The 24,367-nt window shown below is 34.1% G+C and overlaps 1 protein-coding gene across 7 annotated transcripts in view; it reads right to left on the bottom strand.

Annotated features, from left to right (window-relative positions):
* Positions 1–1,505: 1,505 nt before the first annotated feature.
* LOC138710541 (lysophosphatidylserine lipase ABHD12) overlaps positions 1,506–24,367 on the bottom strand; it is a 105,188-nt gene continuing 82,326 nt past the window's right edge. For all 7 annotated transcript variants that reach the window (XM_069841508.1, XM_069841511.1, XM_069841512.1 and 4 more), the window contains 2 exons: positions 22,505–22,632; positions 1,506–20,841 (listed from right to left, as the gene is read on the bottom strand). In XM_069841508.1, coding sequence (XP_069697609.1) covers positions 20,811–20,841; positions 22,505–22,632 — 159 coding nt within the window. In that variant the 3' untranslated portion in view covers positions 1,506–20,810. The remainder of the gene's footprint in view (positions 20,842–22,504; positions 22,633–24,367) is intronic.

The raw sequence follows: 24,367 nt of genomic DNA, 5'->3' as shown, positions 1-24,367 counted from the left end.
CGATATTTCCCGAGTGTGGCGAAGCTCTTATTTAAGATACAGATAAGAATTTTCTAGGTTAAAATTAATTTTTTTTTTTTGGAAATATCGAACCTTGCCAATTTTACTTAGACATCTATTGTTTATTCACATATATTATATATCTTAAGGAACCATTTTGGGAGGAAGGAGACAATACTAAACATTTTATAATATATTCATCTCCCTAGAAACTCCTCTTATGCATAACTGCTAAGGGATTTCTTGACCCCACGACTGGGGCTATTAAATTTTTATTATCTGAGGTGGGGAACATTTTACAACTTACTGTCATAAAGTGTTTTTAAATTGTGGAAAAGACGACGTGACTATGTTAGGAGAAAATCCACAAACTATTAGGGAAAACATGGGAATTTTACTTGAAGCAAGTAAAGAGATAGGTTTGGAAGTAAATCCCGAAAATACAAAGTTTATGATTATGTCTCGTGACCAGAATACAGTACGAAATGAAAATAAACAAATTGGAAATTTATCTTTTGAAAAGGTGGAAAAGCTCAAATATTTTGGAACAACAGCAACAAATATAAATGACACTAGGGAGGAAATTAAACGCAAAATAAATATGGGAAATACCTGTTATTATTCAGTTGAGAAGCTTTTGTCATTCAATTTGCTCTCAAAAAACCTGAAAGTTAGAATTTATAAAACAGTTACATCACCGAGTGTTCTTTATGGTCGTGAAACTTGGACTCTCACTTTCAGAGAGGAACAGAGGCTAAGAGTGTTCGAGAATAAGGTGCTTAGGAAAATATTTGGGGCTAAGAAGGATGAAGTTACTGTACAGGAGAATGGAGAAAGTTACACAACGTAGAACTGCATGCATTGTATTTTTCACCTGACATAATTAGGAATATTAAATCCAGACGTTTGAAATGGGCAGGGCATGTAGAACGTATGGGCAAATCCAGAAATGCATATAGTGTGTTTGTTGGGAGACCAGAGGAAAAAAGACCTTTGGATAGGCCGAGACGTAGATGGGAAGATAATATAAAAATGGATTTGAGGGAGATAGGATATGATGGTAAAGACTGGATAAATCTTACTCAGGATAGGGACCGATGGTGGGCTTATGTGAGGAGGGCAATGAACCTCTGGGTTCCTTAAAAGCCATTTGTAAGTAAGTAAGGAAAAGACAACACATTTCTGTAAAACACGGAACAGTGATTGATATGTCACATGATGCCAAACATTTTTATATATTATTAGAAGTCTAAACAATTGCTGAAATAATGGAAGGGAGGAAAAAATGAAAGGAAACAAAAAGATTACCACTAAAAACTAAAAGGTACCGAAAAAGTATCCTGTCATTTTCCCAAAAGGCTCGATTGCTCCGAAGTCTGAAGGGAACTGAAAGCATTAAGGACCCAACTCTACTTAAAAAGAAGAGATTTCTGAAGAAGGAGAATAGCAATGTAATGTACAAGTAAACCTCAAGCATCACACAGAAATATAAACAACCAAAACAGTTGAAGGCAAGCATATTTTTATTAGTGGCATATTATACTTTGAAGTTTCTATGAAACATGTGAAAGAAAAGCTGCAATATTTGTTCACGGTCAACATAATCCATTTATTTACGTCTGACATCGATTATACACTATTACTTCGATTAATTATGCAGTAAGTGCACATATGTCAACTTAATATACTTACGAATGTGAAATATATTCATTATAGCCGCCAAAGCAAAAGTCACTGAGCAGTAAAATTATAAAAGATTTTCATAATTCCTCTCAATGTACGATAATTTAAAATCAATTTTACTAATACTTCACAGAAGAAATAGTACAAAGTTTCTGGTTATGTAAATATAACATACATGTCCATAGCTTAGCAATGTCAAATGGCCACCCTCTTGTAAACTTGAGGAGTTATAATTAAAATAACTGCTACATTTTCTATCATACAGATTTCTTAATGATACCATTCATAACAATGCACTCAATCTCAACATACCTACATAATTGAAGAGGTGAATTCCAAACTGGCCTAAGTCAAAATGACAAGTTATGAGAAAAATTACAAAATTTGTGCCTGCATCTTTTATTTCATTAGGTAGTTGAATTTATTTTGGCACTTCTCTGAAGTTTTAGAGTCACTCTGCTTGTTATATATAGTTAATGAATTTAAGTGTTTTTCAAACGAATCTAAGTCACGACTTGAAAATAAACTCACACAGGTATATGTATATGGGTTTGCTAACGTTAAATTAAAACGTGAATTAAATAGCTTAATTTTTTTAGAAGAAGCAGATTTTATGTCCTGAATCATTTCTTTCACATCTCCACACAAGCCATAGTTTCTTAACACAATGTGGGGGGAAGATAGCTTCTTGGACTAATTCCCATGTCATAATGGTTTTCGCAACATTGAAGTTTCGAAATAAATGCAATGATCGAATCTGAGACAAGCACATACCTTGTAGTTTGCCTGCTATCCCCTCTTCTTTCTGGTCTACTGTGACCTTCATTCATAAAATACCTACACAAAGCATTAATCCTCTTCTGTTCAACTTGGGTGATCAATAAGAATGTTGTAACGCAAACAGTAACAACTATATCACTAAGCTTTCGAACAGAATACTTGACTGCAATACTAGCTTTCGGTTTCTCGTTTCTACGTCTTTTGGTTTTGATTTCAGCAGAACACATAAACTTAATCAAGTATTTATCCCATTCAGATACTGTTTTGTATCTGTAGACTTTTAAAAATATTTTACATAACTTTTTAATTTAGCCCTACTGGCATTACAACCTGTGTTTCTTTATGAGAACATGTTATGTTAGGTTTCCCTCTTGTATCTGAAACTAAACTGTTTCTCGCATACTGGTACTTACTGCGATTTGTATACCAGTCAAACTCATTTCTTATTCTCTTACATTCTCTTCGAAACTCTAAAATAGCATCACTGTATTCTTCAATATTAATTTCATTCATATTTTACGGATATCATGTGTGTCTTAAGCCAACAGTGCAAGTAACATTGGTTTTGTGTACAGTCTATACTGCACATAACGGATGCATGCCAACCGAGATCAGTTTGGAAGTAATAAACAGAATACTTACGACAGTTTGAGTTTGAAATAAATTTAATATTTCTTACTGTATGTAATGAATGATTTATAGCATTAGACAGTAAACTATATGTTTATGTCCCTTTGATAGAAAGTGAAACAATAATTCTGAAACTATCTTCAGTAAAAAAAAAAAAAATAAATGCTTAAGACACTTTGGAATCCACCTCTTCAATTTGTAACTATTCTCCATTTCTAACATCTTTTTACTAATACTCAATTAGAGAAATAAAAATGTGTATATTTCCTTCTGACGACCTCTTCAATTTGGAACTATTCTCGACTTCTCACAACTTTTTCCTAAATACTCAATTAGAGACACAAAATATGTACATTTCCTCTTGTCAACTTAGATAGTTACACTTATATAGTTATGTATATCACGTCCTAAAGGAAAAGGTTCAGTTTTTAACAACCTTGGCCTAAGGCATATATGACAGCAAATAGATATAGCATAAACATTTCTAAATTAATAGTAGGAATGAGTATAGACAATAGGCTATGTTAAGCTTAATACACTAACTGATAAGAAACTTACCATCATACCAATAATTTTATTATTACAATAGCATTACTGTAGTGCAGTAGTTCTTAACCTCGACTGCATGGAGATAAATATAATGAAACATTTTTGTGAAACTGCTCCTTGTTTTCTTGAAACTATAAAATTCATTATTATTTTTATATTTAATTAGCTTCCACACTAGGGTGATTTCAGATACTTTTTTAAAAACCAAACTGATATTTTTAAAGGGGCTTACAGAGAGCAACTCATCCAAAAAGAATAACATAAATGAAAATAACTGGCGGTAAACAAGAGAGGATGAGTCACTAAAAGAACCTTTTTATTATATGGGGATTGATTAGTTTTTTAGTGTTCCGATATTATTATTATAAAAAATATATTGCATTTCTGTAATGTAAATAATTTAACCAAAGTATAATATTACAGAACCCAACAAATTAAGTTGTTTTAAATAATATCCATTACTCAGTAGAGTACATTTACTTTGTTGGGTGAGTACAAGCACAATTTCTTTCGTGATTGCTCAAAAATGTTTACATGGCTCAAACACAAATAAAGAGAACGTTTTTCCAAGAGAATGCAGATAAAAATTTTGAAAATTAAAGACATAGGCCGCAGAGAAGTTTAAGAACTACAATACTGTAGTAAATTAAAGTCGAGAATTTAAGTATTAAACAAAATTATAAGCTAAAAATGACACAAACTTAAGCTAAAACAGGTAAATTTTCACGATACCGTAACTAAAATAAAATTTGAACATTGCTCTAATTTTAAATTCAGACCATCCAGCTCATAACTGCATAAAATTTAAAATTACTTATTCACTTATGGTACCAGTAAATTACATAAACATTTGTCTTATTTCTGCTCTCCTGTAAAATTTATATTTTGTGGCTTAGGTCTCTATCACACTCAACTCTTGAAGTATTAACACAGGAAGAGATTTTAATGCATTTTATCACTGTGATTTTTGCTTGTCTACAAAATCAGCTTTCAAATAGTGTAGCCTTATTGTGAATATACACATCTCTTACAAACTTCCAATTTCGAAACTAATAAGTTTTCAATGTACTCTGAACATCAGAGCATTATGTCTTCTGACGCCTGAGCAACAGTATGCACACTAACCCTATACACAACATGAACAGTCGTGCTGGGACTGTTGAAAGACTGTGGGTCATCTAAAATAGTAAATTGTACACACTGAAGAAGTGAATTGGTAAATAACACATCAGCAATACTGGCTCTACTACTTAAACAAAATTGTCAAAATTTGCAGTAATCAATGTTCTTAAATGTTAATAAAGGATAAGGTGAGCATTGGTATACATAGAACTTGATGGTAGCCATTATCTTGCACAACCTATAAGTACCACCATAATACCAGTAATTATTTTCCAGGTTATAAAAATACCACAATTTAAAAATAAGCCTAAAAGTCAAAGAAAACTTTCAAAGAACACAATTGCATTCCAGAATTTCAGAAAGATTTGGACTAGACTTTTCCAACTGCTTGTGAAATATAGGGCACACAATGTTTCTAAGATTAGCTCTATCGGCATTTTCAGGTGAAAACGAATAGAGAGAAAAAGGCTAATTTCACTCGAGTAACTGATGAAAGAGAACAGGAGGTGAAAAATTATGTCAACATTAATACATACTGGTAAATTATAAAATAGATTAAAAAAAAAAAAGGCTAGTAAGTATTAAAGACAAACTACATACAAATGAAGCAGGTATTAATTTTTCGACAGCATGTCTTTTCACAATAAATTATAGGAACTCAATTCCAATACACTATATTAACTTACCTACTCTACTCACATACCCTACATACCTATTTTACCCTGTCTATGTGCCTACTCACATTATCCAAATCTAACTACGAAAAGTACGCGTCAGTGTGTTTCTGTAGGTTTATATGGTTATTACAAGATTCTGTGTTACTCTGGGACTCTTATGCGATGTACAAAGTATACACCTGGTATGAAAATAGTAAATTACTGGAGTATAATAACATAGCTAAATTTTCTGCATATCACTAAGAGCAACAGAAACAGGTTTGAGAGCGAAAAAATACGTACCTACTAACAATATTCAATATTATGATCAAACACAGACGATGAATAAGTAAGGAGAAGAATACGATTGGTCACATAATGTATAAATTATGTAAGTAACATAAGAATGGGAATGTTGGCCCAAATACAGGAATGTGAAGGGTCAGTGGCTCCAAATATGTTGTGAGACAATAAACCTTATCCATATTCAATATTATGATCAAATGAAAGTTGGACAGCAACATACCAGCCGAAGAAATGTTAAAAAAAAAAAAAAAAAAAACTAAAACATAGTTTTGAACTATTATCTAGTGTGCAAAGGAAGAAATAACCAAATGGAGGTGGAGTTATTAAACTATCGATTTGATCTTCAAGTTCTTTGATCATAACCAAATTTGGGAAATTTAGATCTGGGTGAGCAGTTTCTTTCTATATTCTACAGAAATGGAAATATCCAAATTTTAGTAGGCCCTATTTAAGGCTCATTAAATAGGTTGAGCCATTTGGAATATTTATTTCCTACAACCCACTTGAAGACTAATATAGATTCGACCTTTAGGATGGTCTTTACCCTATATTTCACTACCAATAGAAAAGGTCCAAACAAACTTCTCTTAAATAAACTATATGTTCCTATTCTGTCATTGTAAACAAGACTGAAACTTCATCGAAGGTTACACATAAAATAACTGTACATTTTTCAACTGCTACAAACAAATTTTAAAATATATTTTTCTAAGTAAAAATGTGTTACCTAAATGGTCTGGGAAACATAATTTGGTATCACAAAAAAATACAGATGCAGTGAATACAATAAAAGAAACAGTGAACTTAGGTTAGTCTTACACAGTAATTAAGTTCCAAGACGTTATTTACAAGCATTAAATCTGCTCAATTAGTAATGTTATTGGTATGTGATTTTAATGAACAAACACTTCTACCACAGATCTGTGTCTTTTATGAAGAAGAATTACAAGTCATAATACCATTAATGAAGAACAGGAATGTTTCCACCGTATTGTGACTACTCTAACTTTCTGTGTCTCATATTTAGAGCTGAAATCAATGATAAGTAGAGTATAGACTAATAGCACTGGACTACAAAGAAAATTCATCAAGAAACATAATATGCGGATTTGGCTAAGTTTGGACTGCTAATTTCAAATCTGTAATTAGTTTTTTTTTCTAGCACGCACAGTTTTTGAGATAATTAGGGGAGATGATAGATTGTCATCCATGTGAAAATGGTATAAATAACTTCAGAAAATTTTCTGTTTTTAAGCAGATAGAATTCTTTATGTGCACATTTGTTAAAAAATTTTATATTGTTTAATTATCATAACATCCACAGCTAGTTTGCCGTGTTACATGATTATATTAAATTGATACAATAGAAAAGACAAAAGCAATGACGACATTTTCACGATTTTGTCTTTGGTACTCGAAGAGCTAGAATGTGATGAAAGTTACATACTTGATCGAAAGTTAGAATTTAGGTAAGATTTTGTCTTCGCTACTCGAAGAGCTAGAATGTGATGAAAGTTCCATACTTGATCGAAGGTTAGAATTCAGATAATGATCATGACAATGAATATCTCACAGGAAAAAATTCAGGATCGAAACCTTTTAATCTGCAGGAAATTAATGATTTAATTAGAGATATTTCTTTACCGAAATACAAAGCAGAACTTCTTGCTTCTAGACTGAAGGAAAGGAACATGTTGAAGGATTGTGTCAGAGTTTGCCATTTCCGTATAAGGAATCAGAAGTTAAATCAATTTCTTGTGGTTGATGGTCCAATGGTGTACTTCTCCATAATAGTAATATGAAATCTTCCATTCCAATTGCCCATTCTGTGCATCTCAAGGAAATCTATGACAACAGGAAACTGCTACTAGAGACACTTTGTTACCATCGTTGCCAGTGGAATATCTGTGGAGATCTCAAGGTTATTGCATTAAAGCTGGCTTCACAAAGTTTCGCTGTTTCTTATGCCTTAGGGATAGCCACAATACATATCAGAATTATATTAAACATGACTAGGAACTAAGGAAGATGTCTGAACCAGAAGATCATTCTGTTAAATACCAACCCCTTGTAAATCCATAGAAGGTATTTCTTCCTCCTCTAGGCCTACTGTACATATAAAATTGGGATTGATAAAGTGCATAGTAAAGACAATGGCGAAGATAAAGTCACAAGGATTTCAATATCTGAGAGACAAATTTCCTCGACTTAGCGAAGCAGAATTAAAGGACCTCAAATCCGAAAAATCCTGAAAGATGAAGCTTTCTTTAATATTCCGACAGACAAAGAACAAGCAGCTTGGGAAAATTTCAAATGGGTTTGCAGCAATTTCTTAGGCATGAAGAAAGCTCCTGATTTCAAGAATGGTATCCGCAAATTTCTACACTCATTCAAGGAACTTGGGTGTCTCATGTCATTAAAAGTTCATTTCCTGCATTCCCATCCAGAATTCTTCCCAAAAAAAACTTGCTGAAGTAAGCGATGAGAAAGGGGAAAGTTTCCACCAGGATATAAAGTCAATGGAGCAACATTACCAAGGTTTCTGGAATCATTCCATGATGACAGATTACGCTGTATGTTGTACAGGAATGCTCCAGAAACCGTAAAAAGAGGAAGTCAACTGCCTTTTAATCACAGAAGGTATGTTTATTATTATAATTTCATCATATTTTAGGTCTTAGATTTACAGATATCAATATATCCTACCGCAATAACATATCATATACTGTACCGGTAATGTAAAAACTGTACATGCTAGAAAAAATTAAAATGTATTTTCGTAATCAGTATGAAAAACTGGTCTAGAGACGCATACTTTCATTTTTGATGATTAAAAAGAAAGTTTGATTTTGTAGACCAGTGTAATTATCAAGATACGGGTTACAAACATTCATTTCTAAATCAGTACTTATTAAAGTTTAATAAGGAAGGTATATGAACAATAACTTGGTGTGGCTACATTTTATTCTAATCTAGTCAAAAAAACATTGCCCTTAAAGTCACAAAGATTTCTCTCTCTAAATCTTTATTCCCATAAATACATTTATAAAATATTATAAATCTATATAAGATGTATCATAAAGAGTTTAACATCTACAATTGTGGGTATGGTTCATCCTACTATTTCCTCATACATATTTTTTTTCGAATGAAAAATATTGTCCACATGTTCTTTTAGCCTTGTCATGTTATAAGAAAAAGACTTGCAGATACTTCCTCCTGCCATCATTTTATCTAGAATGCTCACCAATAAATTAATTAGTTACCTTTACTAAGCAACATCATTCTTGACATACAAACAGTATTAAAATATTGGTCCTAAAGTGGACCTAAATGCCTGGACTAGAAAAAAATGTCACACATCCAACCTACTAAAAATAGAGCAGTGAAACTTCAATAGGACAGTTCTCAGCACAAAATATTCTCATTATGGCAAACACGTTTTATTCTCTTTGCAGGGCATTTGCCACATTATAATCAGTTTCAAAGCAGAATTTGTTTTTTACAAAAAGCATATGCTTCAAGTTTCTTCATTGAGATAGGAAATGTATTATTGTTATTACTCGTATTATGTATTACGAAACATTTATAAACTTTAGATGAACTTTGCTGTTGATTCCACAAAACTACATCAGCCAGATTGTTTTTATCAAAGTATGGGAGCTTAAATTCAATGGGATACCATAATTCACACCTCTATTTTGGGGATATGGATTTTTAACTACCAGTGAAAATAGAAGCATTTGATTCCACAGTTAAAATAATACAGTTTTTATTATGTTATCTTTACTTAGGCCAATATTGTTAACATCTTTCGGTCTCATTCATAACTGTTTTACCACTTTTCATTGATGTAGTTCACCATTTCTCAAACTTTCAAGATCTTTAATTTTGAGGACATCATGAACTTTTTTTTTTTACTTGGTTATTTAACGATGATGTATCAACTGCTAAGTTATTTAGTGTTGATGGGATTGGTGATAGTGAGATGGTATTTGGCGAAATGAGGCTCAGGATTCGCCATAGATTACCTGAAATTAGCCTTATGGTTAGGGAAAACCTCGGAGAAAACCTAACCAAGTAATCAGTCCAAGTGGACATGAAACCCATGCCCAAGCATACCTCCAGGTCAGCAGGTAAGCACCTTAATCAACTGAACTGTGGTGGTGGTGACAGCATGAACTAGTGAGCTGTTATAATATACCGGCATTTTTCTAAATCAGTCTTTGTAACAGTTTGCATACATGTAAACCATGTGTAACACATGTTCTTATGAAAATCTTTCCAAGTACCAGTACTTCACAGAAATTTACTGAAATAGCATGCAATACTATAAAATTTCGATTTTGAAAGAGATCCCCATAGAATTCCCGGTTTTTTATATTTAATAAATAATAATTAGGCTTTTCTTCAAATGGCCGACCCGATACCATTGCTTCTAATCTATGCTAACAGCTAACATATCGTAACAGTTGTACATTCAACCACTAGGTAGCAACATTGATAGGGTATCCTCATAGTTGCACGTTCTTCTGCTAGGTAGCAACATCCGCTGGCTGGGAAGTGAAGCAATTTTAGTTTGGCACTCAGTGCCCAGTTGACAGTTCATTTTATGGTTTATAAGTTTGAAGAAGTAGGCCTACAGTGTTAAACAATTCAAAATGTTTTCAAAACATAAGAAAGTGGACAGTGAAAACCATACGTTCAAGTCAGAATGAGAGTTGGATATCTCTTTATACTTTCAAAAGACAACAAACCACAATGTTTAGTTTGCTTACAAGTGATAGCAGTGTTGAAAGAATATAACCTCAAAAGACACTATATGACAAATCATCGACAGAAATATGAAAAACACTCCTGTGAATCTTGTAAAATAGTGATCAGCTGAAAAAAGAAGCTTACTCAACAAAAAAAAAAGATGTTTAGTGATGTGACAAAACTACAGGAATCGGCTGTTTTGGCTTCCTACATGGTCAGTTATGAGCTCGCTAAGGCTAAGAAGCAATTCACGGGTGGTGAGATCATAAAACAATGTTCTCTAAGAATGGCCGAGGCCTTCAAGTAAGATAAAGTGGTAAGAGAATTCCAGTCCATACCTCTTTCGAAACAAACTGTGACAAGAAGAATAGAAGACATCAGTACTCATTTGTCTACTAACCTGAAATCAGTGATGAAGGACTGTCCATATTTTTCACAGCTTTAGATGAGAGTGGTGACACAACAGACACAATCAGCTACTGGTTTTTATAAAATTGATTCAGAACGATTTTACCATCATTGAAGAATTGCTAAAGGTGTGTTCTTTGCATGAGTTAAGTAAAGGACAGGACATATTTTCTGCAGTTCAGACGGTTATGGAAGAGTATGGTGGATTTGATAGTTGACTACTGTAATTACGGATGGTGCTAAGGCAATGGTTGAATCATGTACTGGTTTCGTTGGTCTTTTAAAACAAAAACAAGGCAATGTGCCAGCTTTCCATTGCATCGTTCATCAAGAGACCCTGTGTGCAAAATCTATTAACTTACGTGACACTATGGCTACAGTGACAAAAATCACAAATATAATAAGAGGAGGAAACAAGGTTTTAACTCATAGGAAATTCATTTCTTTCTTAGAAGAACTTAATACTGCTTATGGGGACTTGCTGCTTCATACCGAAATAAGGTGGCTTAGTCGAGGGAAATGTTTAATAAGGTTTTATGAACTCAGACATGAAATACTTGCCTTCCTATGAGAGCATATTCTAGCTCAGTTGATCTCCAACATAAGCTCAGAGATATTGACTTTCTACAGGACTTAGCATTCCTGACAGATGTTATCCAACATTTGAACGTTTTGAATTTGCAGCTTCAAGGGGAAAAACAGACAATTTTTCAAATGATGGGATTTGTTGATGGTTTTAAGAGAAAGTTACGCATTATAAATATGCATTAACTAAGAATGAACTGATCCATTTTCCAAGTTGTGAAAAATTATCCAGAGAAGAGGAAGTTGTGTTTGATAAGTGCATTGAACATATTGAGCTGTTGATATCTGACTTTGATCGACGATTTCAAGATTTTGAGAAGCTGCGACCAGAAATGGAACTCTTCAATAATCCTATGAAGTGTACAATGGAATCTCAACCTGCACAACTTCAGTTAGAGTTGTGTGAACTACAGTGTGACTCGTCTCTCAACAACACAGAAGCAACTGGGGTTGAGTTCTGGAGATTGCTGTCTCAAGAACGTTACCCACTCTTAAGAATCTGGGCCCTGAAACTGTGTTCAAGTACATACATATGTATGTTACCTTTTCTACTATGAAACTTATTAAGTCCAAGACGAGAAACCATATGATTGATTCTGTATTGTCGCATGCACTAAGAGTTGCAACATCAGAGATGGTAGTAGACTTCAAATCTATATTACAACATTTTGAAAAACCACAATTTTCGCATTAGAAGAAAGTGATTATCTTAGGTCTTTATACGATAAATATTACCTGTAAGTTTTCAACATACCTGGGTACATAAATCTTGTATACTATAGCTACTTGAAAAACTATTACGTCCAATTTTGGATAAAATGAGAGTTCTGGCCCACCGACATGTTTCTTCAATGGCCCTCAGTTCATATGAAGTTGGCCACCACTGCTTTATGCCAAAGGTTATCGACTCATGGATCACAATCCTTCAACAATTTCAAGTTAAAGAGTTGCAACATATCACGCAAGAAATTAGTATATTTACCAAATAACGCTCTTATAAAGAGGTACACCATTCGAGTCCTCCAGATTATAGCTTGAGAAATGCTGATGTAGTTGGTCATCATTATATGCTGACTTAATCAAATCCAAAATGTAATTTGAAAAGTAAAAATTGTTAGTGCTTATCAATGTAATATTTGTGGTTATAAGTAATACCGACAAGTAACAGTACATCTTACAATATGAAATGGTGGAACCAAAGAAAATTCTCGCCACATGAATGAGACACTCCACGAGATTAACAATAAAGTAAGATATTAAACGAAATAACATTACTAATTACACTGGTCTACAAAGAAAAATCATCAAGAAAATTAACATACGGATTTGGCTAAGTTTGGGCTGCTGATTTCAAATCTGTAATTAGTTTTTTCCTAGCATGTACAGTTTTGAGATAATTAGGCGAGATGACAGACTGTCTTCCATGTGAAAATTGTATAAATAACTTCAGAAAATGTTCTTTTCAAGCAGAATTGTACACAAATGTTAAAAAATGTCTTATATTGTTTAATTCTGATAACAACCGCAGCTTGTTTGCGGTGTTACTTGATGATATTAAATTGATACAACAGATAAGACAAAAAGCTGTCCACTTTAAAAAGTGTTAGTGAAGTGTATTTTTATTTAGTATATTGGTGAAATAGTGTGGTTTGTGTAGTTTTTATAGTTTTATGACTTGTTAATAAAATTCCTCGTAAGTGCAAGAACCATTCAAACAGTTTCTGCTATGATTGTGGTTTATTCACACCAAAGTCTCAGTGGCGTATAATCACACCAGAACTTACGCATTTGTATTAGTTATATTTTCAAATTCCACTACGAGACCAGGACAAAGACTGGACACTACATGTAATATGTACATCATGTTCAAACGGATTGCGTGATAGGATGAACAGGAGAAAAACCTCACTGCCTTTTGTTACTCCCATGGTGTGGCGAGCGTCAAAGAATCACATTAATGACTGTTACTTTTGCTGTGTCAGTATTGCAGGTTTCTCAACAAAGAATAAAAACAAAATTGTTTATCCAAACTTAGACTCTGCAAGAAGGCCAATTCCACATGACAACATTTTATCAATTCCTGCTCCTCCTTCGGTACTCGAAGAGTTAGAATGTGATGATCCATACTTGATCAAAGTTTAGGTGATGAGTATGTGATGAATATCTCCCAGAAAAAAATTCAGACCAAAAACCTTTTAATCAGCAGGAACTGAATGATTTAATTAGAGATATTTCTTTACCGAAAACAAAGCAGAACTTCTTGCTTCTAGACTGCAGGAAAGGAACATCTTGAAGGATGATGTCAGAGTTTGCCATTTCCGTATAAGGAATCAGAACGTAAAGCAATTTTTTTGTGGTTGATGGTCCAATGATTCATTGTCATAACATTAATATCGTATTCACAGAACTGCATCAAGAGCATATACCATCAGATTGGAGACTATTCATTGACTCCTCACAGTGAAGTCTGAAGGCTGTACTTCTCCATAATAGTAATATGAAATCTTCCATTCCAATTGCCCATTCTGTGCATCTCACGGAAATCTATGACAACAGGAAACTGCTACTAGAGACACTTTGTTACCAACGTTGCCAGCGGAATATCTGTGGAGATCTCAAGGTTATTGCATTAAAGCTGGCTTCACAAAGTTTCGCTGTTTCTTATGCCTTTGGGATAGCCACAATACAGATCAGAATTATATTAAACATGACCAGGAACTAAGGAAGATGTCTGAACCAGGAGATCATTCTGTTAAATACCAACCCCTTGTAAATCCATAGAAGGTATTTCTTCCTCGTCTACATATAAAATTGGGATTGATAAAGTGTATAGTAAAGACAATGGCGAAGACAGAGTCACAAAGATTTCAATATCTGAGAGACAAATTTCGACTTAGCCAACAAAATAAAAGAGAGGTATCTTTGTTGGACCTCAAATCCGAGAATCCTGAAAGATGAAGCTTTCTTTACTATTCCGACAGACAAAGAACAAGCAGCTTGGGAAAATTTCAAATGGGTTTGCAGCAATTTCTTAAGCATGAAGAAAGCTCCTGATTTCAAGAATGGTATCCGCAAATTTCTACACTCATATAAGGAACTTGGGTGTCTCATGTCATTAAAAGTTCATTTCCTGCATTCCCATCTAGAATTCTTCCCAGAAAACCTTGCTGAAGGAAGCGATGGGCAAGGGGAATGTTTCCACCAGGATATAAAGTCAATGGAGCAATGTTACCAAAATTTCTGGAATGATTGCATGATGGTGGATTACCACTGGATGTTGTACCGGGATGCTCCAGAAATCAAGTACTGTAGAAAGAGGAAGTCAACTACTTTTAATAACAGAATACATATTTATTTTTATCATTTCATCATATTTTAGGTCTTAAATTTACGGATATTAATATAACTTGCCACAATAACGTATCATATACTGTACTGTAAAAACTGTACGTGCTAGAAAAAAATGAAAAGTATTTTCATAATCAGTATAAAAACTGGTTTAGAGACGCATATTTTCATTTCTGATGATTAAAAAAAGTTTGATTTTTTAGACCAGTGTTATTTTTACGTTTAGCAGAAACTTCATACTCCTTTTTGGGACCTTGAAAATCATACTAAAGAGTTTCACTGTATATACTACAAGTATTACAAACATAAAGTTACATCCTGAAATGTGTCTTTACTAAACACAATCAATCAGGTACACATTTTATTATATCTACATCGAGTAGAACTCTGCATTTCATTAAGAATGACCGACCAAGAGTCATGATAATACACGCGATCAGTTGTTCGCTCTGCAGGCTGGCTGCCGTGTGTCCTGACCCCACTGAAAGCAAAACACCAAACCAAAGCACCACAGATGACCAGTCGTCCCAGTCATATGAAGGTTATCATTGATTGAAAACTGTCTTAGATCAATGTGTTTACAGTATGCGCTATGGAAATTATAAAACTGCCTGATGCCCTATCACCTGTTTAGTGAACCTAGAAGGTGTACAGACTGTCAGATTGAATATAAAATTACAATAAAATATTTAAATAATAATACATTAATAAATCAATAAAATAAAATAAAGTTTTAACAAACTATGTTGTCTAAAAGAATACAAATAAAGTATAATCAGCACTAAAAAAAAAGATAAAAAATATGTTCGTGTTTATCCTCTAGTTGAATGGAACAGTTCACTTGTAATATTTTGCAACAGTGTTACATTCGTAATGCCACAGGACAAAAATAAATACATTAAAGAAATCAAGGAGGAAATTCTCGACAAGACTGAACAAAAATTATTCATTTCAAAACCAAATGGCGATTTTTCCATTGATTTTTTTTTAATTTTGGAAGAACTTCAACACGAATTTTGTTTGCTCCATCCTTGACATTTCGTGATATGGTCGTTGAATGTGGAATAATAGAATCTGCATCCACCTTACCATAAGTAGCTCCAACATTATTCATTGTCTGCGATTAAGCATGTCTTAATATACACTATTGAAAAAATGTTAAGCAAAGTGACCTATTTGCTTTATTTTTATTAAATACTGTGACTGAAATAGATTATGTTTGCTTTTGAAGAAATTTGATACACATCACAAAATCATTGTTCTCTTTATGCAATCACATATTTAATAAGCTACATTAAACATTTTCGTTACTAATATGAGTTCAACAAGATGGATGCTGAATAACATTATTGATAATATAAAGCATTATTTCATTTTAAGAATTATGTTTCCTTGTTTAAATGTTCAAATACTTTCTAATTTTCGTGCTATCTGAAATAAAAACAAAATGGTAACCTTCTTATGTAGGTATTTTGGGTATCAGGCTTTAAAAGGTGATCTAATTGTAGTGCAACAACCTCCAGCGCTCACGACCAACAGAGGAAACGTTTCAACTGACTGGTTATAAATTCTCGACTGCATGCACTCGAGTGTATCATTTCCCGGCTGCCTTCTTCACAACCAAGGATTGATCAGCCATTTCCAAGAGAATGCAGAGGTCTAACATCGAGTAAGAGTGAAAGTTAATTTCATATTTGGTCAACTTTGAGCAAGATAAATACAGTGCATACCATTTTATCAGCCCCCACTTGCGTATGTGCAGTTGCTCTGTGCATTGCTGTGTCCACTCTACTTCTGCAAGTGGAAGGTAAAATGTAAGCACTATATTTTTATCCAATCATGGCAGTAATTAAGGAACAGTTACAGATAACCCTTTATTGCAAAAGTCAAATATGAAAATTTAATTAACTCATTTCAAAATTAAAGAGCTTTGAGCTCGTCTAATTCTTTCTTTTGTAAACATCAGTTACCTTTACTTACCATAAATGGTATTGTTGTCTGTTTCTACATTAGGTAATAAATTATTTACTAAAAAAGCAATCTATCACTATAATAAATAGGCTTACTTTATTTTTGATAAGCGGTTCCACAGCACTTCAATTCCTGAAGGAGACAGCAGAGCTAGTTATCAAAAGCTTGGAAGCAATTATCCAACTTACCTGGCTGAGAACCCAAGAATTATTCCTTATAGACCTACCATTATCTCATATAGAATTTTATTCTGGAAAATGACTCCAAAATTAGTTCGGTACAAGAAAAACTATGATTTCTTAACCCTTGGTTTTTCTGAACCAACGCATGCAACGTGCTAGGTGCGACAAATCCAGACTACACAAGAGATAGTAAGTGGTTTCTATAACTGCGAGATACGAGATCTGCGCACCTTGGAGCCATAGAAACCATTCATTATCTCTCGTGTAGTCCAGATTTATGTGAGGTGGGCCTTGCACCTGTCATGTCGCATGCGTCAGTTCAGAAAAACCAAGGCTTTAAAGTGCCACAAGCTCTTCACGCATTCTTTTTATTAAGGTCCTTAAAAGTAATATAATCTGTTAATTTTTCACGCACACTGTAAAGAGCTTATGCGTTCCTACAGAAAAAATGTCATATCCATAAACAATAAAATTCCTAAATGTCTTTTGTCGTTTCCAGGTGTATTAAAACTGCTAACTGCTGCTGGTTAGCCAACAGAAACATTGGGGACATTTGCTGGAACTCACTGTAGATGAGTCATCTTTCATCACTAAAAGGATCGAAATTAGTGATTGGTCGTTTGCGTACAGACTGACTCTTTCGAACGACTCTCCCCTTCGAGCTAGTAACGAGCTAGATCGCTCGTTGAGAGCTGGTCGTTCGCGAGGCACTTCCAGCTCCTTCAGCTCGCGACTCTCAAACAGCTCACAGCTCGTGTCATGACTCCCGCTCTCAAATAGCCAATGGCATTCAATGCATGATCATGTGACATCTACAGTTTGAGAAAGACAGAGAAGTGAGACCGCGACATACGCCAGTAGCGGACGGAGTGGAACTAATATTATGCGGCTTTTTATCAACTGACGTGTGTGTAGAAAAACATACGTATAACATTGTGTAACGTTTATGTTGCAGACTTTGTTTTTTCATCTATTTTGTTTAACATAATACGATTGCCCCTGTTATCTTTCTGATTCCTAATGTCATTAGATTTGACTATTATTGACAGTTTCGATATGTTACGCAACCAGCTCTTGAACGAAGTCCTTTGGAAGCTGTCTAGCCACTCGTGAACGAACGAGCTGGCAACCAGCTCGTGAACGAAAGAGCTAGCAGCCAGCTCGCAAACGAAGGAGCTGTCAACCAGCTCGTGAAGAAACTGACTCTTTTGAACGACTCTCTCTTGGGAGCGCGAGCTGACGAGCTAGCTCGCACCTATGAGCCGGTTGGACCCATCACTAGTCGAAATTAATGTTACAGTGCCTCTTTAAGTAGGCAACCCACTGCACATTGTACCCTATTCTATTCTTACATAAATATTTTAAATTTAAAAGCCATAGTGATTGTCGGATAAGCTATATTCACAATAAATCAAATATAAGAGTCCGTCTATGCTTATCTACATAGGAACAAAATTGGCCACGTGCATCAATGTCGATTAGTGTAACCACCAGTTACAATTGCTACCTAAACCCTGGTTAAGCATTTTTACGGTGCCTCAACCTCTGTTAGGACTTAAATCGGAGGTTAACCACGGTAATCTCTAACCGGCCATATTCGAGCAGTTAAAGGAGATAACCAGTGATTAGTAGGGCAAGTAAAACAAAATGGCGGCCAGATTCACAGCTGATAATTTCGAAGACGATTATTATTGTACAGTACTTGAATTACTTGGATAGATATGGTGGTGAGAGTGAAATTTCTTTAGTGGAAAGAGAGAATTCTTACGAGGAATTAGGTGATAGAAAATTTCAGAAGTGATTTCGTTTCTCAAAATCTACTGACAGTGTCATTTCTGCTGCAACAAATGGGTCACTTGAAATAACACAAAAACAGTCATATTTGTCTTGTGGATCGGCTGCTTATATTACGATTCTTTGTAACTGTTATTTTCTGTATTTTAAGAGGGAACACTCGAATTTCTCTTTCTATACGTCACTGGCTGAACGAAGAAAGGTTATGGATGGATCTTAAGATAATGCACAGTTCCCTGGTATGGAGTCCTGGATCGTACACATATTCGTACTAATTTTTTGCAACCTTTCCCTTTATGGATTTCCATTTTTTTTTTTCAAATATTATATATTTAAATATAGTAATTAAGTCTATCAATACTTCAATCTCACATTGGGATATAATCATTCTTGGATTTAATTTTACATTTTGTACGATTTTAATCTAACAGCACTGAAAAACAAAGAAATGCAACACGCAAACATAACAGTGCCCAAAGGCAAACAAATGCAACGCGAAAATGTAGGACACGTTCATTTCGATGGAGTACGGAGTAAGCACAGTCGTTGACTATTATCTTTGCAGAGGTATGGATGCTTTCCTTTAGTCATTTTGTAGAAAGAGTGTAGCATCATAGACTTTACTCTGGTTAAATGAGGTGTCAGCTAACCATGTTTAAGTAATTGGTGATTATGAATGGTGCATAGAAATTACATTTTAATCACGGCTATGATTACTGCGTTTTTAACCGAGGTTGATGCATTTCGCCATATGATTACTGCGTTTTTAACCGAGGTTGACGCACTTTGCCATAAAAGTTATTTGTACACATTTTAATTAAAATATTAATGTTTTCGACTCAATTGAGTCATCTTCAGATATACATGCCAAATGAATACATTAATGAAAATGTGTATAACCAAATGCAATATGAACCTCTATAAAACAAGGTGTGTACAAATAACTTTTAGTTATTTTCTTCCTATATAGATAAGCATAAAGGGATCCTTATATTCGATTTAATGATTTATTATAAATATTTTAGTTTAACCTTGAAGTCTTGTGTGTCAATGAGGTGTTTCATATAAGCTGAAAAAAATTACGATGTTTGTGTAACATGGAAGTGTCTGTAATGGCACAGAGGTGTGACATTTGTACATAGCACGATTTCCAGTAAGAGTTATATATTCCAGCATACAATTTTGTGGGGATCGATACGAAATTGTGAGAAACTGCGTCTTTTCAGGCAAGACAATACCATTTTTAAAGCTTCTCTAGTCACATAGTTGTGTTTTCCATAAACTGAACTTCAATTTTCATGCTGAAGGTTTATTGTGAGCACTGTGAGCATCTGAAGTTTCTCTCCTCTTTGCACTAGTTTAAAATTCTCTAGTGATATAACATTTCTGGACATGGGTTTAAATAAAGATCACTTTCCAGGATCCATTTTATATATCCTATAGTAATTAATAAAATGGCGAGGAAAGAACTTGCTGATGATTAGGCCTATTTCATCAAATTTCTGTAAGATATTTACAAAGCTCATATCAATAATGTAAGAGCATCTCTTTGTATCTTGGATAGGACTAGTTAATTTACTAGATATGAAAATAATAAAGTATTGTCACAATGGCCTGATCATTTTCCATTCATTTAAATGGGCTGCTCTACATGAACAACATTGTAGTAAGTCAACTTTTAATATGAGCAAATGGATTAAAGTTTACTACCTTTGACAATTCAATATGTAGTCTATATTGTCATCCTATCATAGACGCATACAACATAATCTAGGCCTGAAATAGAAACAGCAACATACCGTACAGGCCCTAATGTCAAGAAGTAAAACACTACAAATTTGAGGTATATTCTACTTATAATGTATAAATGTGCAAGTGCAGTGCAGGTTACAATGTCACTTCCACTCCATTCTGGTAGGCAGCAACACTCCTGCTTTTCATCCATAAGCTGACATGACACAGGCTTTGTTTTTAATCCCATGACGCAAGTAGGGAAGGCACTGACTTCAACCTTTGATAAGAATCTGATTAACTTTTATCAATCCAATTTCTTCTGTTCAACAAATCTCCTGCAATAAAATTAATAAAACTGTTATTTAACATTTTGAGCTTGTTACATTTCTTCATTATAAATTTAAATATTGTATATTAGAATAAAACACAACAAGAATGGAGAATACCACAAATTCACAGGGAGATTTATAACAAACGTGGAGGAGGTGATACTTCAGTTTACTGTGATAAGAATATTTCCTACAGAGATGGATTTGATTTTCAATGGTTGCACATTATCATCACTGACCAATCAAGTACTACACTTATATTAGTACAACTTTTGCTTCTACAAAAGATGCTTGACATTCTTAAATACTCCATACATGAAATGAGGAATCAAACTGACAGGTAGCCAATTATTTGTTTATCAGCATTCATGAAACAGCTATTTTAAACAAAATGTAATATAATTTACAGTTCTTGTTAATATCTGTGGCCCTAAGTCTGGTGAATGTTGATGAAACTGGCCATTGTATATTGTATTTACACCATCGAATATAATGCACACTCCAATTTTTTAATCCAAAAAATCCAGAAAAAAATGACTGCCAAACTTAATATGCACTTCTGTTAAAAACGACTTAAGATTAAAATTATATTATCAAGACAGGTTATAAAGGCACCCTTACCTCTTAATATATATCACATACTTGCAGAATCAGAACTGAAACTTTTGGTTAACAGGTCTGGGTTGACGTCGGAATACTGATTGACAATGACTAAAGCTATGCCACTCTTTCATCAGTAATATTTTATTGTTGGTATATTTTTTGTGTTTATTTAAAGATGTGCAATTCTTATAAGTTGTATACATAAAATCTCAGAATAGAAGAAAAAATAGTCATTACTATAGTTACAAATGATATTCGTATTAATAATGACTATTTACACAAATGAACATGATATTACAAACAAAAAGTGCTCTTAAGACGAGAAAACATGAACTGCAATAGCTGTTTCAGTCAGCAGTCTCCAGTATATCTTGCAGCGTAAACTGAGCATTAATTTAAATAATCTGTTGACTATTTGCGTGCGAATATAATATATAGGCCTACCCCAGTTTTCATGACGACATTTTTTTCAAGAAAGTGCGTATTATAAATGCATAAATATAATAAAAGAATTTTCTTTTAATAAAAGTAAAATATTTTATATATAAAGCTGAAATACTTTACAATTATCTATCATCATCACCTACTTCAAGGATCTGTCCATTTGTCCCATTCCATCCTCACTCTTATGTGAAGTGAATAATAGCCGTTCACAAAAGTAGTAGGACTCTTTGGTTATGTGTGCAGCATGGCACAAAGCCACTGCTGAACACAACATGAAGGGAAACAGTAATACTGCAGAGACTTTCTGTTTGTGACCAGTGGATTTTGACTACTTGCTCATGGTAATATGAAACATGGCCACCAGAAGAGCAATTTCATAGATTCAATCTTTACCAAATGGTTAGGTGTGTCTGTTCAGGCGAAACAAATTTCAGGCTCATCGAATCTCCATTAGCCAATTGTGCATGTGCTCCAATGGCTACTAATGATTGTCCATCTTGTAAACTTCCATTTCCTTGTCAAGAATCTGACGTGAGTCAACTGATCTGTATCTCTTATTCCAGCAACAGAACAAAATGTCATATGAGATATAATTAGACATTATCAATAATTAATTACTTACGCAACAATCTGTGGTAGATCAGGATATCTGCATATAAATTTGTGTCCAAGTTTATGCTTCTTGTCAAATGGAACGAATTCTAAAGGACCGGCATCTTTAGGCCTTATCTGAAGAGCTGTGTTGTACAACTAGAACAGAAAATTTATGTTACTCATTAACACACTTTAACATAACACAAAGAACCTCAGTGAACAGTGACGTAATAAATGTCGGCTGACCAGAGGTAAGACTCCATGCTACTGCGAGTTTGTTTCCACAAGTGCTTGGCACAATTCCGTCATAACCGAGCAAGCTGACTCAGATGGTAGCATTTGAGACTCGCATTTGGAAGATCCTGGGTTCAAACCACATGGCCGACCAATCTGACTGGGATTTTTCATGGTTTCCCTCAGTCACAAAGGCAAATGCCGGATTGGAAATTTACATACCATGATTTATCACCACCTCAATCACCAATATCATAAACATTAATCATCACCACCTCAGTCATCAATAACATAAACATTAATCAAAATCTATAATCAGTTATATGAACACAAGCCATCTATAACACACAAAAGAAATAGGAACTCAATAATAGTAACAACGATCTACCGGCATATCCTCAGATCCTAAATACGTGACATGATCACAGATGTTAAAGCATGTATAAATAGACTTAACAAAAAAAAATTCCATCATGGATACTTCTGCAGTGGTGTTATCCTGCCGAAAAATGTCGTGAAACGTTCCACATATATTAATTCATCACATAAAATGTGACATATAGAGGGCTGTCAGACATCTCAGTTTAGATGGGACAATCCTGAATTTCTAACATCTGTCCTGAAAGAGAGTGTCCGGGACACAAATGTCCCAGTTTTCCTCCAAAACATAAACTATTATCGAGTATGCAATGTTTAAAATTTACAGATTTATATAACAAATTTTTACTCAACAGCAGCAAACTACATTGGTGAATGGACGAAAATATAGTGTTTACAAAAATGAAATGCATTTCATTGACGTTTTTTTATACAAAGACTACACTGCTGAGATCAAGAAAATTCTTCCTAAAGTTAGCACACATGAAGATGACATTTGTGATGATTTTAACCATGTTGAAGTGCATACAAGTGAAAAGAAAATGAGAGAATGAAACATTTTTTTGACAAAACCGTAACTGAGAGATAGTCCAAAATGACGTCTAATTTTAAGGGAGAAAATACCAGCTTTAAAGGAAATGAGCTTCTTATTACTTTTTCTCTTACCTTGCCAGGTTTTAATGCCTCAATAGAGAGGGTTTACTCACTTATAAACTCTCTTTGAACTCTTGAGAAGAATAGTCTCGAAATGCACATAATCAATATTTACCCTCAAGGCGCATTACAGAAATGTTTCATGCTCAGAATCCTATAAGTTAATCTCCAACACAGCAAATTTGTAGAAGAGATTCACTGGTCAGAGAAGTATTGCTACTGCAGCAATGTGAAGGATGAAAAGCCGGCCCTAAGCACCAGCAGTCAAATGAAACTTTAGTTGAATGTTGACCTATTATTTCACTTATTACTGATATTTCAGCATGTGCGAGTGTAGACCTACTGTCTTCATTATTTGTACCATGTCCATACAGCTTCACAAAATGTTTCTTATTCATCCACCATAATTTTATAGTGTCTCTCGGTTTTGTATTTTGAAATCTGGCAGCCCTATTTATGTACCTCACACTTTTGTTTTTTTTTAAAGGCCCAATAATTCTGTAAGCACTGATGGCATATCACACACTACTTTTTCATCATACAGTGCAATCTAAATCACAATTCTTTGCTTGTCTGCTGACCAGTATTTGTTATTACGTGATGCAACATGACCATGCAGATAAAA

The sequence above is a fragment of the Periplaneta americana genome, chromosome 12 (assembly GCF_040183065.1).
Source record: "Periplaneta americana isolate PAMFEO1 chromosome 12, P.americana_PAMFEO1_priV1, whole genome shotgun sequence".
In the NCBI taxonomy this organism is placed as follows: Eukaryota; Metazoa; Arthropoda; class Insecta; order Blattodea; family Blattidae; genus Periplaneta; species Periplaneta americana.
Note: the sequence above shows the minus strand (reverse complement) of the source record. Positions and strands in the feature narration are given on the sequence as shown.